This window comes from Microcaecilia unicolor, chromosome 7, assembly GCF_901765095.1.
Source record: "Microcaecilia unicolor chromosome 7, aMicUni1.1, whole genome shotgun sequence".
In the NCBI taxonomy this organism is placed as follows: Eukaryota; Metazoa; Chordata; class Amphibia; order Gymnophiona; family Siphonopidae; genus Microcaecilia; species Microcaecilia unicolor.
The window spans coordinates 74,535,275-74,552,886 of record NC_044037.1 but is presented as its reverse complement, the minus strand read 5'-3'; the positions used below and the strand labels follow the sequence as shown (position 1 = coordinate 74,552,886).

At 44.5% G+C, this 17,612-nt stretch overlaps 1 protein-coding gene across 4 annotated transcripts in view; it reads right to left on the bottom strand.

Moving 5' to 3' along the window:
• SYTL4 (synaptotagmin like 4) overlaps positions 1 to 17,612 on the bottom strand; it is a 110,654-nt gene that overhangs the window by 13,611 nt on the left and 79,431 nt on the right. For all 4 annotated transcript variants that reach the window (XM_030208883.1, XM_030208885.1, XM_030208884.1 and 1 more), the window contains exons 11-16: positions 16,166 to 16,252; positions 13,293 to 13,471; positions 11,056 to 11,158; positions 7,179 to 7,340; positions 4,580 to 4,685; positions 3,347 to 3,446 (exon numbers count right to left, since the gene is read on the bottom strand). In XM_030208883.1, the coding sequence (XP_030064743.1) occupies positions 3,347 to 3,446; positions 4,580 to 4,685; positions 7,179 to 7,340; positions 11,056 to 11,158; positions 13,293 to 13,471; positions 16,166 to 16,252 (737 nt within the window). The remainder of the gene's footprint in view (positions 1 to 3,346; positions 3,447 to 4,579; positions 4,686 to 7,178; positions 7,341 to 11,055; positions 11,159 to 13,292; positions 13,472 to 16,165; positions 16,253 to 17,612) is intronic.

Genomic DNA, 17,612 nt, shown 5'->3' with positions numbered 1-17,612 from the left:
GTTACTTGACCCATTACTTTGCAACAACTAAACATCTCACAAACCTCAGGCAGGCCAATGGAATACTGGGAAGGACTAATGGAAAGAAAATGATCAAATAAGATCTAATTTCTCTTTCCATTACATAGCTTCCCACTATTCCAGAACCTATGGGATGTTCAAAAGCAATCCCTAGAGTCTGTGGGAGCCTGGTGTTGCCACCCTGAGGACTGAAGCCACAAACTGACTTCTGAGCATGCTGCAGTGTCCACCCTGTAGTGCTAGGCAAAGGTATGCAGCATTGACCACATTGCTGCCTTGCAAATATCTGCCGGAAACAGTAAGGTAGACTCCACCCAGGATATCACTGTACATCTTGTAGAATGAGCCAGCAAGGCCTGAGGAGTCTGCTTTCCCCGCAAGCAAATAAGCCAACATGATAGTCTCCTTCAGCCACCTAGCAACTGTGAGCTTGGAAGCCAAGAGGCTAAGCCTCTGTTTACCAAAAAAACACAGTCTGTCCAATTTGTGAAACTCATTCGTAATTTCCAGATATCTCAGGAGGACTCTACATGCATTAAGAAGCTTCCTCTCTGCAAAGGGACAGAAACTCCACAGATTAGTTGCGATGAAATGCTGATACCACTTTTGGAAGAAAGGAAGGAACCATGCATGCAGGGAGACCCCTACCTCCAAAAAGCAAAGAAAGGGATCCCTACAAGAGAGCCTGAAAATCCGCCCCTTTCTTTCCGAGCACTCTACCAAAACCCTCATCCACACCCTTGTCACCTCTCGTTTAGACTACTACAATCTGCTTCTTGCTGGCCTCCCACTTAGTCACCTCTCCCCTCTCCAATCGGTTCAGAACTCTGCTGCCCGTCTCGTCTTCCGTCAGGGTCGCTTTACTCATACTACCCCTCTCCTCAAGTCGCTTCACTGGCTCCCTATCCGTTTTCGCATCCTGTTCAAACTTCTTCTACTAATCTATAAATGTACTCACTCTGCTGCTCCCCAGTATCTCTCCACACTCGTCCTTCCCTACACCCCTTCCCGTGCACTCCGCTCCATGGATAAATCCTTCTTATCTGCTCCCTTCTCCACTACTGCCAACTCCAGACTTCGCGCCTTCTGTCTCGCTGCACCCTACGCCTGGAATAAACTTCCTGAGCCCCTACGTCTTACCCCATCCTTGGCCACCTTTAAATCTAGACTGAAAGCCCACCTCTTTAACATTGCTTTTGACTCGTAACCACTTGTAACCACTCGCCTCCACCTACCCTCCTCTCCTCCTTCCTGTACACATTAATTGATTTGATTACTTTATTTTTTGTCTATTAGATTGTAAGCTCTTTGAGCAGGGACTGTCTTTCTTCTATGTTTGTGCAGCGCTGCGTACGCCTTGTAGCGCTATAGAAATGCTAAATAGTAGTAGTAGTAAGATCCGAAACCCTAAGTGCCAACACAAAAGCCACCAGGAACACTATCTTTTACGATCTTTCCAAGAGCCTTCTGGAATGGCTCAAAAGGAGGCTTCTGAAGAGCCCAAAGGACTAAACTAAGGTTCCACTCTGGACCTGGTGTACGAAAGGGAGGCCACAAGCGGACCACTCCCTACAAGAATTGAATGACATCTGGGTGAGCCACGAGACATCTTTTGTAGTTAGGCCCTGAAACAGGCCAAAGCTGCAACCTGAACATTTAGAGAACCTAATGCCAATCCTTTCTGAAGACCTGCTTGAAGAAATGCCAGTGTGTGCACAATCTAGTCTGTGCTCAGAACACCAGTCCTCCACACCCTCGCATACACAGTGGATGTAGAGCATTTCTGAGCCTGAAGCAAGATAGCAATGACTGAACCAGAATAACATTTTTAACTCAAATGAGCCCTTTCAATGGCCAAGCCATAAGACCAAAGAACATGGTTTTTCCATAAGCACTGGACCTTGCTTCAAGCAGGCTGCGTACCTGCAGAAGACGGAGCGGAATCAGATCTGTGTACCATGGTCTCTGCAGCCAAGCTGGGGCTACGAGAATTATGAGACTCCAGTGCAATGCGATCCTTTTCAACGCCCAGCCTACCATGGTCCAAGGAGGGAAGACATACAGTAGATGTGTCTCCAGCCAGGGCTGCAGTATGGCATCAATCCCATCGAGCCCAGATCTTTCCAATGGCTGAAGAACTTGGGCACTTTGGCATTCCTTTTCATAGCCATTAAGTCCAGAAGCAGAAAGCCACATCAGTCCACTGTCAGCTGAAATCCCTGGCTGGATAGTTCCCATTCTCCTGGGTCCCAAGGATTGCCTGCTGAGAAAGTCTGCCTCCACATTCAAAAGACCCAGACAAGTAGAGAATATTTTTCTCTGCTCAACTCATGAGGGAGGCTGCCTCCACCGCCATCAGATGATTGCAGGTCCCATCTTGTTTGTTGATATAAGCCACCACCATTGCATTGTCGGAGAAAACTTGGACTGAAGCCCCCTGCCAGAAATGGAACAAAGCCGTGTAAGGCATTCCGCATTGCACAGAGCACCAAGCAATTTATTGACCACCAAGAGTCCTGTTCCAACCAGGTGCCCAGTGCCAGATGGAACTTGTAATAAGCTTACCAGCCCGCCTTGCTGGCATCCATTGTCGCCACCTCCCCTTGTGTTATCGAAAAGGGAGATCCGACAGTTATTTCCTGGGCAACCACCACCACAGTCAATAATCACTACTTATTCCCTAAATATATATTTGAAAGAGCGCAGATGAAGGAATAGAGACAAAAATAGTTTCTTGGAAGTATATGGATGTGGAATTTTTAATTTACCAAAGAGATGGACAACTTCCAAACTGTAGTTTGCTGTATAAAATTCCCCAGGACTAAAGGAACAGAAAGATGTTGGTATTGCTGAAATGCCTCAGACACTCCCTGGGATTTATCTAGTTAGACCCAGAATTTCCTCCTTCCAGATGACCCCCCACCCTTAGCAGCTACTATAAGAAAATCGATGTTAAGACTTCCAAAGCCCAGGCTGGCAGGCAGGAGCAGCAGCACTCTGCCATGTGTGTGTTCAGGCAAGGGGGAAAACTGGTTTCATCTGGAGTTACACACCTGCCAAGTGTTCTGCATGGGCTAAAGTCTCCTGTTTCAGGCATCCATTATCTACAAGAGCAGGAATAGGGCAGGTGGCAGTGAGCACAGATGGAAGCATGTCCTGCAGCAGCCACCATCAGATCTCGTGTCAGGATTTGAAACTACTGGTTGAGGAGGAAAAGAGAGTCCGAGCAGTCTTCCAATCTCATTCCCATGCCTTTTTCAGCCTCCCCAAACACAATGGGTCACCAGCTGCCCTATGTATAAGCCAGCAAACCTCCTGCACTTACCCTTTCACAAAGCTGTCTGATGTTCCTCCCTGTTTGACTGCAGTCAACTTCTTGGCTTCTTTGATCCAGACTTGAAGCTCTCCTGCTTCTTCTCCCTTACCTATGAAGAGCACAAATGCGATTACTTATACATAGTAACATAGTAGATGACGGCAGAAAAAGACCTGCACGGTCCATCCAGTCTGCCCAAGAAGATAAATTCATATGTGCTACTTTTTTATTTGTACTGTCCTCTTCAGTGCACAGACCGTATAAGTCTGCCCAGCACTATCCCCGCCTCCCAACCACCAGCTCTGGCACAGACCGTATAAGTCTGCCCAGCACTATCCCTGCCACCCACCACCGGCTCTGGCACAGACCTTATAAGTCTGCCCAGCACTATCCCCGGCTCCCAACCACCAGCCCCGGCACAGACCGTATAAGTCTGCCCAGCACTAGTCCCACCTCCCAACCACCAGCCCCAGCACAGACCGTATATATCTGCCCACACTAGCCCCGCCTCCCAACCACCAGCTCTGCCACCCATTCTGGTGGGGACAAGAGCGACTGAAAACCGGGGGGGGGGGGGGGGGGGGCTCTCTCGCCCTGATGACCCACTACACCACCAGGAAGTTTAAAGGTAGGCCTAGGAAGGACCTTTGGGTAGTGGGTGGGGACATGAGGCGGAGAGTGATCGAAGAGGGAGGGAGCTTCAGTTTCAGCAGAAAATGCACTTACATTTTCAACCGAAACCCAAACTTGGATTTCAGATCAGTTTCGTTGCCAAAACTGAAATTCGGTCAGGCACTAAACCCAAACCAGTACTGTGCACAACACAGAAAAATTCAAAAGATGCCAGTTGTCTCCTCCTTTCTGAAGCTGATTTTCAAATTTGTAGTTTATACATACATGCCTTAAGTTAAAAAAAAAAGGCTTATAAGCCACCAATGCAATACAAATCATCCATGGCGGTTTACAACACAATAAAAATGTTTCTTGATGTAATTTCTATAACTGAAGTTAAAAACGTTCCCTCCATTTTTAACTCTCTCTTCCTGCACTGGCTGTGCTAAACTAGAGCAGCTAAGTCCTTGGCTGAGGACAGTACAGAATGAACCTGTACCCCCCCTCAGGCTCAATTCTGCATAACATCTGTTTCTGCGAGGTGAAAACAGCCACACTGATCTCTTTCCCTGCTCAGCAGTAAATACCAAGGCATATGAGATGCGGGAACAAAAGAAAAAAACCACTTACTCTTCCTCCTGTCAGCAGGGCCTGGAGCTTTTGAAGGTGGAATGTATTTTAGAGAAACAACTAGCTCTCCCTTGTATGATGAAAGGCTGCTGGCATCTGCAGTACCCTGCAACATACAAAAAGAATAGATTAACAGAGATTAACCCTCCCAACCACCAGCCCCACCTCCTACCACTGGCATGCAGGAGATTTGTATGTAGTAGAGGCAGTGCATGCAAATCTATATCAAGAATATTCATTGTGAATATCCTGAAACCCTTCTACTCTAGGGTGTAAAAATAGGGGAGTGACTTCTGGTTTCACAGTTCTGGGAATGTTATCCATTGGGACGGGGGGGGGGGGGGGGGGGAAATACCATTGAATAATAGGACTGAACTCCCTACCCCCCCCCCTGATATTTATGACCTGAAGTCAAGGCATTGTATAACCTTTATTAAGGCTAGTTTGGGGAAATCAACACCTGGAATACACAAATGAAAGCTCATGCAGAAAACATTATTTTAGCTTTTGAAAGGCGTTCCTTTTTTAAGTGTCCTTTTTTTAAGGAACTCCTTTCAAAAGCTGAAATAATGTTTGTCCCAATGGATAACCCTAGAGTAGAAGGGTTTCAGGATATTCGTGCCGGTGGTAGGAGGTGGGGCTGGTGGTTGGGAGGGGGGGCTAGTGCTGGGCAGACTTCTAAGGTCTGTGCCCTGAAAATGGCAGATACAAATCAAGGTAAGGTATACACAAAAAGTAGCACATACGAGTATCTTGTTGGGCAGATTGGATGGACAATGCAGGTCTTTTTCTGCCGTCATCTACTATGTTACTATGCTATTTCCTAAAAAACTGACTGGCTGGGAGTTCACCAGTACAGGTTTGGGAACCACTAATCTACAGCCTGGGTACAAGGAGATCACAACTGGTGTCAAAGGTTCTAGCAGTGTTTGCAGGCAATGGGTAGGCTATGGAGGAATCACACACTTTTTCAGAGCAAAAAGCCCATTGTCTGGAATTAAAAAAAAAGAAAGAAAAGAAAAAACAAAAGCAAAAACATTGACTGATCAAAGAGGGAAACTCCGCTAAAGACTCCATACATGCACTCATCTACTGCAAAGATCTTTAGTCACCATTTCTAACAAATGATATAGGAGAACCAAATATTGAAAAGAAAAAGAAGGTCACTGTGACAAAACAGTGGGTTTTCTAAGCCTGTGAACCATTATTATTTTTACTAGTGACATGCACTTCTTCTAATTGGCCAACAGATGGCGCTTGTTTTGAGTTTTAAAGCTGTTGTAGAAAAACTCTCTCCTTTTCCAGTTTAAGCTTGGGGGAAGGCAATTTGCAGTACCATTGGCCAGATACTTTCAAAGTTGATGCTCTGGGCTTTTGATTGGCCTGGAGTTCAAATCTAATGAGGAGGTACTGGATTTATTTTTTAGTCTCAGCCAGGGAGCAGAGAGAGAAATATCTCTTTACTGAGACCCTGTGAGCAGTTATATTTTATAAACTGTGAGCAGCTGTATTTCCTGAACTCCCCAGGTACTATCTGGGTAGTAAACAAATGTGAAGATAGTTTTTATAATTGATCCATATTCAGGTACCTGTTATTGTTTGCTGATTTCACCTTTTTCTGTTCACTGTTAAAGTTCTGTGACAATAAACATTAGCTTATTAAATCTGCTGTCCTGGACTGACTAAGAATCCTGGTTTGTGTTTTTGGGTCTATGGGTGCTTTCTAGGAACTGTGGGACCCCTGGGGTGTAGTCCCAGTGTACTAGAAATCACTGGGGAATAACCTGAGAGACTAGCCCAGAGGCAAGCGGGACTCAGTTGGTGGGAGGAGGGTGGTACTACAGAGCACTTGCCCAGGTGCAGGTGGGCCTGAGCAGTGCTGGGGACAGACCCTCTAGGTGGCCGCAGAGTTACCCCAGGCGGGTGCTAGGCGTTTCATGACAGACCTTGTCCTTCTTTTTCTGTGACAGTCACCCTTTAGGCAGAAAACTCTGGGTAAATGGGAGCAGATATGGAGTTCATCTGAGAAGTACGCCCTAGCTTAACTTTGATGAATGAGGCTCATGACAGTCGGAGGTGATGTTTGCTAGGATTCTTAAATTTTTGTTATGGTTTGTATAAATTTTTTCTTCTGGTCTCACTACCTCTTTTCTCTTTCTTTTTTTCCAAATAACCCCCGTCACCCTTGCTTTATCCTGGGGGTGGGGTGGGGGGGAATTGTGGGTTTGTTTCTGAATGTCTTGGTACAGTTGTATAGGCTTTGTGACTTTTGAATTTATGAAGCTGTTTCAATTTGTGACTTTCTAATTGTTCTTAATTGCTAAATGTTGTCACAGTTATTTTGTATTCTGTTTCCACAAAGACCTCCTTTAAATAAATTTAAAAAAGAAAAAAAAAAGTTCACCTTAAGCAATTCCTGTTAGGAATGTTCTCTAGAGGGGGGGCGGGGGGAAGACACCAATACTGTAGGCCTTGTTTCTTTAAGAAGCAGTAAAAGCAGGATATAAGCATTTGAAGAGGAAAAGGTTCCCTTCCCTGATAAGCCACTTTACAGAATGGTGACAAAGAAGAGATGCCAGCCCCAGTGAGGTGTACACACCCTTGGATTCAGGGGCAGACACTCTTCTGCCTGGCTATCAAAGTTCCAGGAATCCAAGGGCAGCTCCACTTCTCCCAGGAAAATGTTTCGGCCAAACCGATCATGATGCCAGACAGACAGCTGTACAGTCCTCGTGGCTAGCTGAGACTCCGGGATCCCATACTGCGGAGAGAAAGAAAAACAAGTACTATGAAAGCATGGCACCCATCACAGGGAACAGAACCTCTGGCAAAAAACACAGATTTATTTACCAGATTTATATTCTGCCTACCTTCCTATACAGATTACAAATATACATATAGTATAATTAAATAAAACCAGATAAAATTAAACCATACATTTAAAACACAGGAGACATAAAAATTGAACAAAGCTGCCATGTAAAGCAACACATAGGTTTAAGCTGCTGGGAAGGCCTGCGAGAAAAAAAATGCCTCAGGCTTTTCTTAAGACTGGCTCCTCAGGACAGAATTTACTGTTTAGGGCGGGGCCCTAGGCAAACTAGTGTGTATAATTTAAAACTCCCACAAATAGGGTCCCACAAGGTTCTGACTGCCGAGGAAAAACAGCAGAGGAGAAAGCAGAAGATAAGGAGAGCGGCTCACCGACTCCTTCTGCTGATTGGAGGACAACACACAGGGAGTGAGAAGAATTAACAGAGACCTGTGGGGAAAGTGGTGGTTCTGCACTCCCCTCCGCACCACCCAGCTCTTCTTTTTGCCAGTAACTGAATTAATGGGACAAGAGAATTAGCACATCCAATGCGAATTCAATACGAAGAAATGCAAAGTGATGCACTTAGGGAGTAGAAATCCACGAGAGACGTATGTGTTAGGCGGTGAGTCTGGTATGTACGGACGGGTAGAGGGATCTTGGGGTGATAGTATCTGAGTATCTGAAGGCAACGAAACAGTGTGACAAGGCGGTGGCCGTAGCTAGAAGGTTGCTAGGCTGTATAGAGAGAGGTGTGACCAGCAGAAGAAAGGTGGTGTTGATGCCCCTGTACAAGTCGTTGGTGAGGCCCCACCTGGAGTACTGTGTTAGTTTTGGAGGCCATATCTTGCTAAGGATGTAAAAAGAATTGAAGCAGTGCAAAGAAAAGCTACGAGAATGGTATGGGATTTGCGTAACAAGACATATGAGGAGAGACTTGCTGACCTGAACATGTATACCCCGGAGGCAAGGAGAAACAGGGATGATATGATACTGACGTTCAAATATTTGAAAGGTATTAATCCGCAAACGAACCTTTTCCGGAGATGGGAAGGCGGTAGAACTAGAGGACATGAAATGAGATTGAAGGGGGGCAGACTCAAGAAAAATGTCAGGAAGTATTTTTTCACAGAGAGAGTGGTGGATGCTTGGAATGCCCTCCCGCGGGAGGTGGTGGAGATGAAAACAGTAACGGAATTCAAACATGCGTGAGATAAACAAAGGAATTCTGTTCAGAAGGAATGGATCCTCAGAAGCTTAGCCGAGATTGGGTGGCGGAGCCGGTGGTGGGAGGCAGGGCTGGTGGTTGGGAGACGAGGCTACTGTTGGGCAGACTTCTACGGTCTGTGCCCTGAAAATGACAGATACAAATCAAGGTAAGGTATACACAAAAAGTAGCACATATGAGTTTATCTTGTTGGGCAGACTGGATGGACAGTGCAGGTCTTTTTCTGCCGTCATCTATGTTACTATGTTACATCCAAAAGGTCTCCTCCTCCTAAATTGGGCACATGCCTAGTCTGTTTATGCCTTAATCCTGCACTGTGCCTCCTAAAACTGAGGCATTTAATTCAACCGGTAGCCTATTTCATTCCTGTGAACTTGTTAGAGAAAAGGCTCAGGTACTAGTCTCAAGCAGATGGATCATATCCATAGGAGCCAACTTTTCAAAATTATTGGGGGTGCTAAGCCCAATGGAAATAACCCCTCACTGGACCCCTACAAGCAATTTTCTCAATATTGGGGGTGCTCAAGCACCCACAGCACCCACAGAGTCGGCTCCAATGATCATATCATTATCACTACCCGAAAGAAAAAAAATATTCTGATTCTAGGCAACATGCAAATCAATCCAGCTAGCTTGTATGCCATTTACATTGCAAGCCTGACTTTGTAAATCCAATACAGCATCTTCTGATTAAAAGATAGCATGTATGAACCAGGTTTTCAAACACAGTAGATCGATCAACCAGCCCATCCAGTCTTCAGTTGTTCCTACATGTACTGCAAAGATATACCTTCAAATACTAGAAGTCCAAATCCCAAAGAAAAAAAAACAAAAAATCTTCCAGTAGTCCAATGGAACAAACACAAAAATGGAAGGAAAAGATTTATCAAGACACTCCAATGGGCTTTAAAACATGGTTTTAATGAAGCAAGTCTCAGACACGTAAATTCAACACAGACTGTGTTTTGGCTCAACAAGCCTTCTTCAGGAGTCCACTGCTGAGTCTTGACAAAATATGTAAAAACAGAGAATTAGAATATCGATGAAGTCATTCTTTTCTTTCTGCCTTCCAAAATAATGTGCACGTGATGAAAGGCTGTGTTGAGTTCAAAGAGAATCCACAACTCAAAAGGTCCCACGGAGTAACTCAAGAAGAGAAGAAAAATGGGAACAGGGAATCGCGGATTCCAGAGACTGGAGCACACAATATCTTGGTTAAAACAAAGTTTAAGAAATCTTTGATTTCTTAATAAACTTTGTTTTAACCAAGATATTGTGTGCTCCAGTCTCTGGAATCCGTGGTTCCCTGTTCCCACTTTTCTTCTCTTCTGTGTAAAGTTTAATGTCTGGGACATACTTCATTAAAACCACGTTTTAAAGCAAATTGGAGAGTCTTTGATACATCATTTCCTTCCACTTTTGTGTTTGTTATTCTGTAAGGATATATCCCAGCTATAAATTCCAGCTATAGAATATGACCATTTAAAAGACAGCATACAAAACAGCACACAAAATCTGTCCTGAATACGGTGGGCTACGATGATAGATCAACTGTCTAACATTTTTGCAGGTGCTCCAACTATGTTGTCAATCTCTGTCAAGACCAGTAGATGTTTCCATAATGGCCTCTGTGTTCAGTATGGTAGGATTAAACTAGCAGCTGGGTCCATCTGGCAGGCTGCAGGTACAGTACTTTTTTTTTTAGAAGGCCTAGTAGAAAAACAGACGGTCACAGCCAAATCTATCTGGCAGACTGTGCAGTGGATCTTGTAACCTGGATGTTCAGTCAGTGGTCACACTAATTCTGGCAGCTATTCGGATTCTTACAAAGCTTGGTGGTTAGATATGTGCAGGGAAGTGTATTGGGTGTAACAAATGGGAGATTTCGGGTGACTTCACAGGGTTTTTGTGTTTTGAAAAATTTCATTTGCACTAGTTTATCAGGAGGGTGTTAATATTTCAAAATGTAGCTAAAGCTTATTTTTTCTCCTGCTATTTTGAGGTTTGATACAAGTTTGAGCACAAAGCTATTCTATGATGCAAGGCTGCACAGAGATTAGCAGATGAGAACATAGCATTGTTTTATAATTTGTGAAGATTGACATTGTTTTATTGTATTATCCAAGAAAGAAGAAATTCTTTTGCTACCTTTTTTTTTAAGCTTCCTTTTTGTAAAAACTTATCCTGAGACTGTAGATAAAACAAAGAATGTGTGTCCAAGTGTGGAGCTTTACCCCCTGCACAGTGAAAATAAGGATGAGAAAGAATAGCATTCAGGCTGTATTGTGTCACCAATATTCAAGAGCTCATGTTATAGCAGACTTTACATGCATGGGATGTGCTGCTCACCTTTAGAACCCTGTAGTACAGAAGGCTGCATCTTACATTAGTTACCATTAGAAACCTCAATATAAAAAAACCCCATATGCTGCTTACCTTTAAGACCTCATTGTACAATGGGTTGATTGTGTTACGTTTGATTGTGGTTTTACGCTTTCCTTGGCGGGATTTATCAGGCAGGAGGTAAGCCTTAACATATCTGCAAATAAAAGAGAGGGACCATGTCACATCACATAAAACTGGAGTTTTCTCTTTTCATTTTCTGTACCTAACAACACATACTGAGTGACAGAACAGTAGGTGTGTTTAGCAAAATGGTTGATAGTTCTTTGCTAGCAACATCTTACTGGACTGTCTGTGACCTACACAGGACATATTTAGCCACAAACTTATCATTCAGTATATTACATGTTCTTCCTTCTCAAATAAGGAACAACTGTAATGAATTCAATCTGCTAATGTGGACAGCTTCTGATAAAATGCATCATTTTCTATGACACGACACAATTTATCTACTTCAATAAAGGCTGTCCCATATACATTTTTATAAACTAAAAACAGACTAAAAATGAAAACCATCCATAGCTAACTACATTGCCCCTTTCAGCAGTTATCCTCTGTAAGCTGCATTGTTTTCACAAATAACCAAATTAAATGCAATCGTTTGACAAGGAGTCCCCATACACTTGTACTTTATAATCAGCATGAAAATTCCTAATGTTGCTAAACATTGGGCACTGTGTGTCCAGTAGCATGTGATCAAGGCCGATCTCCCAAGATATCTAGCTTACCAGCTGCTGAAGAGAAGAGGTGACCCAAGTGACTAACCAAAAATGTCTTTAATCCTGTCTCCACAGCACCCAACCTGCTTCCATTCCTTGTGCAAGTCTGATTAGATGAAGGTGAACACAGTAAATGAGGGGGTAGTAGAGTGCTATGATACAGAGAATGGGGACGATGCTCTGGTGAAAGTGGATGGTTGAGGGTAGGAGTGATAGTGAGAGATGGAGTGTAAAAATGACTGTATGGGAGGGGTAGAAGCCGAGTGGAAATCTAGTACAAGGAGAACGCATGAGAGGAAAGCAGAACTCCTTAAGGTGAATGTCAGCACATGCCGCCATGTGCTCACTGCTTTAACTGCATCCCATACCACTCATCACTAAAAGGTTTACCCTGTTTTATCTCATTCCCAACATGCCAACCATCGTGCCTGGATGATTCCAGTCCCATGCTGCAGAAGCCTGGAAAGGAGGCTCCTATTACAGGTAGATCCGTGTGTTAGAATAGTGTGCCGAGTTCCAGTGCTTAGTGTTCTAATGCACATGCTTGGGGGGTGGGGGGGAACGGGACAGGGTTTACTTTCTCACACATTCAAACTACCATGTGGCATAATGTGTCCTGACCCCTATCTCCAAACCCCACACTGGAAAAGACTGTGTTGGCCCACTGGATATCCCTCCCTCCCCAGGGCTATCTGTCCAGAGCACCCCATCCCCCATAGACCAATAATACTTAATGGTCCAGGGAAGCATCCAGTGGTGTCCTGCTCCTTCACTACTATTTTACAACATGGTGGTGCCTGACCCCCAAGGAGTACATCCTGATGCATCACTAGGGGTTAGGTGCTACCATTTTAGAAGATAGTGGCACCAGAGACTGTAATAGGTAGGCATCACTCATGCCTCTCAACTACAAAGGGTGGGGGTAGGGAGTCAAGGAGTTCAGGGGCTCACTGGACCACTAGGGAAGCTTGCCGGAAAAGATCAGAAGTGCTGCACTTCACCTTCGATAACTCATTTGCTCCCACATCGAAAGGCTGAAGTGAAAAAAAAAATTAAACACGCACCAAAATGTTGTTTTCCCCATCACATGCCTTTAATGCTGATTTTCCTATGCTAAAAAATTCTTACAGCATCAAGAATATTAGCACAGAAAATTAGGGAGTTCCTTAGAGCTTTACTCTTGAAAGCATAGGTACTTTCCACGTTGTTTAGCACTGCTCTTCCCATTTTCCACATGTTCAAAGCATACCTGAATCCCACAAACCTTAAAACTAACTTCACTACAGCCCAGGCTGAACTCACTAGTTTAATACTTTAAATGGTAGATGCCTCATCCTCTGGTATTACTTTTTAAAATAAAAAAAAGATTAGAAAAAAAGTATAGGCCTCTAATTAATGTTATGTAGCATTAAGATTCACAGCTTTCTGACAGGAGACAACTTCCTGAACGCCTAAAACAAAACCTCGAATCCACTTCATTCATCATGGAGAAAATTCTAGCAGTGATTTAAGAGTTAATTGCAGAGTTGACAACTGGTACTAGTCACCCACGGGTTGGAGCGTCTCTTTGCATCATCGCCATAGGCCAGGTTGCGGCACTCCTTGACGTGGATGTTCAGGGTCTGTGTTTTGCGGTCGTATTTCAGGGTGAAGATGATATCGCCAGTTACAATAACGTTTCCAAAATCCCCAGCCTCGCTGTAAATACTCATCATGCTGCCTAAAGTGCTCTGAAATAAAAGCAAGACCAATTCATTGATCAGATATTAGATACCAAGGAGAATGAGTGCTAGTTCTAGAAACAGTTGGCAATACAAGTTGGTTAAGAAGCATTATGGAACTTTGGCTCATTTCTTAAATTTAGCACACTTTGTCATATCATGATCTTCATAATGAACCGTACAAGCAAAACAAGCTCGCCTTAATAGGGAACTAACCTTGTTCAAGGTTGCAGGGTGGTTTGTTATGCTGTGGCTCCAGCTCTCAGTAGCAGTCTAACTGTGGTGCACAGTTTGGAAACTGCTGCCTTAGACCGCTACTGAGAGCAGGAGACATGAAGGGGCATAATCGAATGCCCATCTCCATGGGCATCTATATCCAAAAACGGGTATGTGACGAGGCGGCACAGACCGTATTTTCAAAAAAAATGGGCATCCATCTTTTTTTTCGATAGTACGGTTTGTGCCGGCCAAATGCATCGGATTTGTGTGGATTTGAGCTGGGCGGTATCGTTTTTCAGCGATAACGGAAACCGAAGGCGCCCAGCTCAAAAACGAACAAATCCAAAGCATTGGGTCGTGGGAGGGGCCAGGATTTGTAGTGCACTGGTCCCCCTCACATGCCAGAACACCAACTGGGCACCCTAGGGGGCACTGTAACAATTTAAAAAAAAAAAAAAAAAAAAGTAAAATACCTCCCAAGTCCATAGCTCCCTTCCTTTGGGAGCTGAGCCCATCAAATCCCCCCCAAAACCCACTGCCCACAACTCTATACCATTACCATAGCCCTAAGGGGTGAAGGGGGACACCTACATGTGGGTATAGTGGGTTTTGGGGGTGGTTTGGAGGGCTCCCATTTACCAGCACAAGTGTAACAGGTAGGGGGGGATGGGCCTGGGCCCACCTGGGTGAAGTCCACTGCACCCACTGCTCCAGGGACCTGCATACTGCTGTCATGGAGCTGGGTATGACATTTGAGGCTGCCATACAGGCTGGAAAAAAAGGTTTTTAAAGTTCTTTTTTTTTGGTGGGGGGGGGGGGGGTAAGTGACCACTGGGGGAGTCAGGGGTGGTCATCCCCAATTCCCTCCGGTGGTCATCTGGGCAGTTGGGGCACTTTTTTGGGACTTGTTCGTGAAAAAAAAAGGGTCCAAAAAAAAGGTGACCCAAAATCGCGGTAAAACCGTTTTTTTTTTTTCGATTATCAGCCGAAGGCGGCCATCTCTCGTCGGCCGATAACCACGCCCCAGTCCCACCTTCACCACGCCTCTGACACGCCCCCGTCAACTTTGGTCGTTCCTGCGATGGAGTGCAGTTGAAGATGACCAAAATCGGCTTTCGATTATACCGATTTGGACGCCCACGGGAGAAAGGCGTCCATCTTCCGATTTGGGTTGAAATATGGGCGTCTTTCTCTTTTGAAAATAAGGCTGACAGCGTAACAAAACACCCTGCAACTTAGAACAAGAAGGTTAGTTCCCTATTAAGGAGAAGGGGGTGGGACGCTTAAGTTTGCTTTGCCAGTGGTGCTGGTCTACAGAAGCAGCAGCTGCAGGGGTGTGAGGGGGTATAGAGGAGGCAGATGCTAGATGGAAGTGGGAAGAGAAGGTGGGCAGAAGCGAGAAGGTGGGGCTGAAGCTAGGTGGAAGGGGAAAGAAAGTGGGCAGAAGCTGGATGGAAGGAAGGACAATACCATCGGCGGCGACAGGGTGGGGGGGGTGGAGGGACTTGAGAGGAAGTGTGTAGCCTAGGGGTTCCATGATCCGAGAAAGTTTGGGAACCACTGGGTTAAGGGATGATCGAAAAGGTATACATGTGTGTTTCATATGTCCATTTTAAACATGCCAAGGTTATCAATGCCTTGAGATACTATTGGGATAATTTTTTAAAACTATTCCTGTAGAAAATGGCTTTTCTAAAAGTTACCCGAGAGGTTATGCATGTATAAAGTGTGGAGAAAGATCACAAAGTAGGAGAGAACAGAGTGTAGGCATGTTCAGAAGCTGCATGTATGTACATATATTATACAACAAGCAAGTTTGCATGTACTTTACACACAAGCTTATACCACCTCCCAAACACGACAATTTATGCGACTACCTAAAGATAAAATACATAGACACCTAGGTTGTCGTTATAAAATAGCCCCAAGATAGGCAACTACTTGCACTTCATGCCTAGGCAACCTGTTCTAAAGTTTACATTCTTTGAGGACAATTCTCTAAAATAGGTGTTAACATTTATGTGTGCATTATGTGGGTAAATGTTTACAATACTAGCACATATATGTATGTATAAGCTAAATTTGTGCTTAATTGCTATTCTCCAAGCATGTGCCTATATTTTCAAGGGGGTGTACAAATAGGCAGATTGCTCACTTAATATAATACTAGAAAGTATGCATGCATCTTCCGCATTAAGAGCCCACAGTAAACCAGGTCTACAGCTAGAGTAGGTACTTACGCTTAAACTGAAGGCATGTACTGTATGTACCCAGTTATGCATAGAGTAAGCTCCTGCCAGGTGCCCTCTGGGCACCTTACTGTTGGCACCCTGATATAGAACTGCCCTTTATATGTCAAAGATCCACTTCTTAACAGAAGTTTCATCCTGTTCCAGGATCATAGTATAAAACTGTTGTCTATTATGGTTACTATGTAACAGTGTGTGCCATTTTGATTATAATTAGGAAAAATGGGTCACTCACTGTGGAGGCACCACTTCGTAGGCTGCTCCTTGCAGTTGTCATTCGATGAATTGCCACCAGGTTATCAATATCTTCCTCTTCTTCCTCCTGGAACACAAGGAAAACTATGAATCCTCTGTGGTAGATCAAACAGGACAGACACCTCTGCATAAATGCCATAAGAGTACAACAATAATTTTTTTTTTTTTAACACAAGCCTGTCCTTTAGGAGGGATCTTTGCCATCATAATTTGGTATAATGCTCTTCAGGTTTCCGTTGCACAAGCAGACCGAAAATAAATGCAGAAGGACCTTGTAAGACTAGAGAACTGGGTGTCTAAATGATGGCCAGTCCCCCATATATTCCCCTAATCTTTAAGGTTCATTGCCATCAGTGGTTTTATTTAATATCTACTTGATTCCATTATGTATTAAATTGGCCGAGTTACAGGTTCAATACAGAGTACGCTGATGTACATTTTTTTTTATCCCAGTAGAAGAATCAGCGAGACGGACCTTGGAAAAATTAGAGGTCTTATCTGAAGCGGATGACTGATTAAGGAGAAATTAGGTCTTACCTGATAATTTTCTTTACATTAGTTCTTCACACTATTCCAGGACAAGTGGGTAGGTATGTCCATCGACTAGCAGGTGGAGATAGAAAATCCAGAACTGAGCACTACTACCTAGCCACGTGCTAGCCGCCCAGTTCCTCAGTATTGTACATAAGCCAGCAGAAAACCAACCTAAATGCATGAACAGCAACCAACCAACAAACAAGGCAAAAAACCCAAAACAAAACCAAAAACAACAACAGGATCCAGAACAGTGAGCAGGGCAGACAGAAGCAAAATAGGCCGAACACACTGGGAGGGCTCCTGGAATAGTGTAAAGAACTAATGGAAAGAAAATCATCAGGTAAGACCTCGTTTCTCCTTCCATTATGTTCTATCCCACTATTACAGGACAAGTGGGATGTTCAAAAGCAATCCCTGCGAGGGTGGGCCATTGGCCCTGCTGCTCTTAAGACCGCCGCCCCAAAGGACGCATCTGACCGTGCAGCAACATCCACCCTATAATGCTTGCTGAAAGAATGCAACAACGACCACGTCGCCGCCCTGCAAATGTCTACCGGAAGACAAAGTCGTCTCTGCCCACGACGTCGCCACACGCCTAGTCGAGTGGGCCTTCAAACCCAAAGGCAAAGCCTTCCCTGCCAGAAGGTAGCTGGACGACACCGCCTCCTTCAACCAGCGGGCAATGGACGCTTTGGAGGCCATTAGGCCCAATTTCTTTTTACCGAACAAAATATACAATCCATCCGAGCGACGAAACTCATTAGTTGCCTCCAGATACCGGATAAGAACTCTTCGAACATCCAGACGCCGCAAGGACGCATACTGGCTCCCCACGTCCTGCCGATGAAAGGAAGGCAGCTCTGACTGATTAAGATGAAATTCCGAGACCA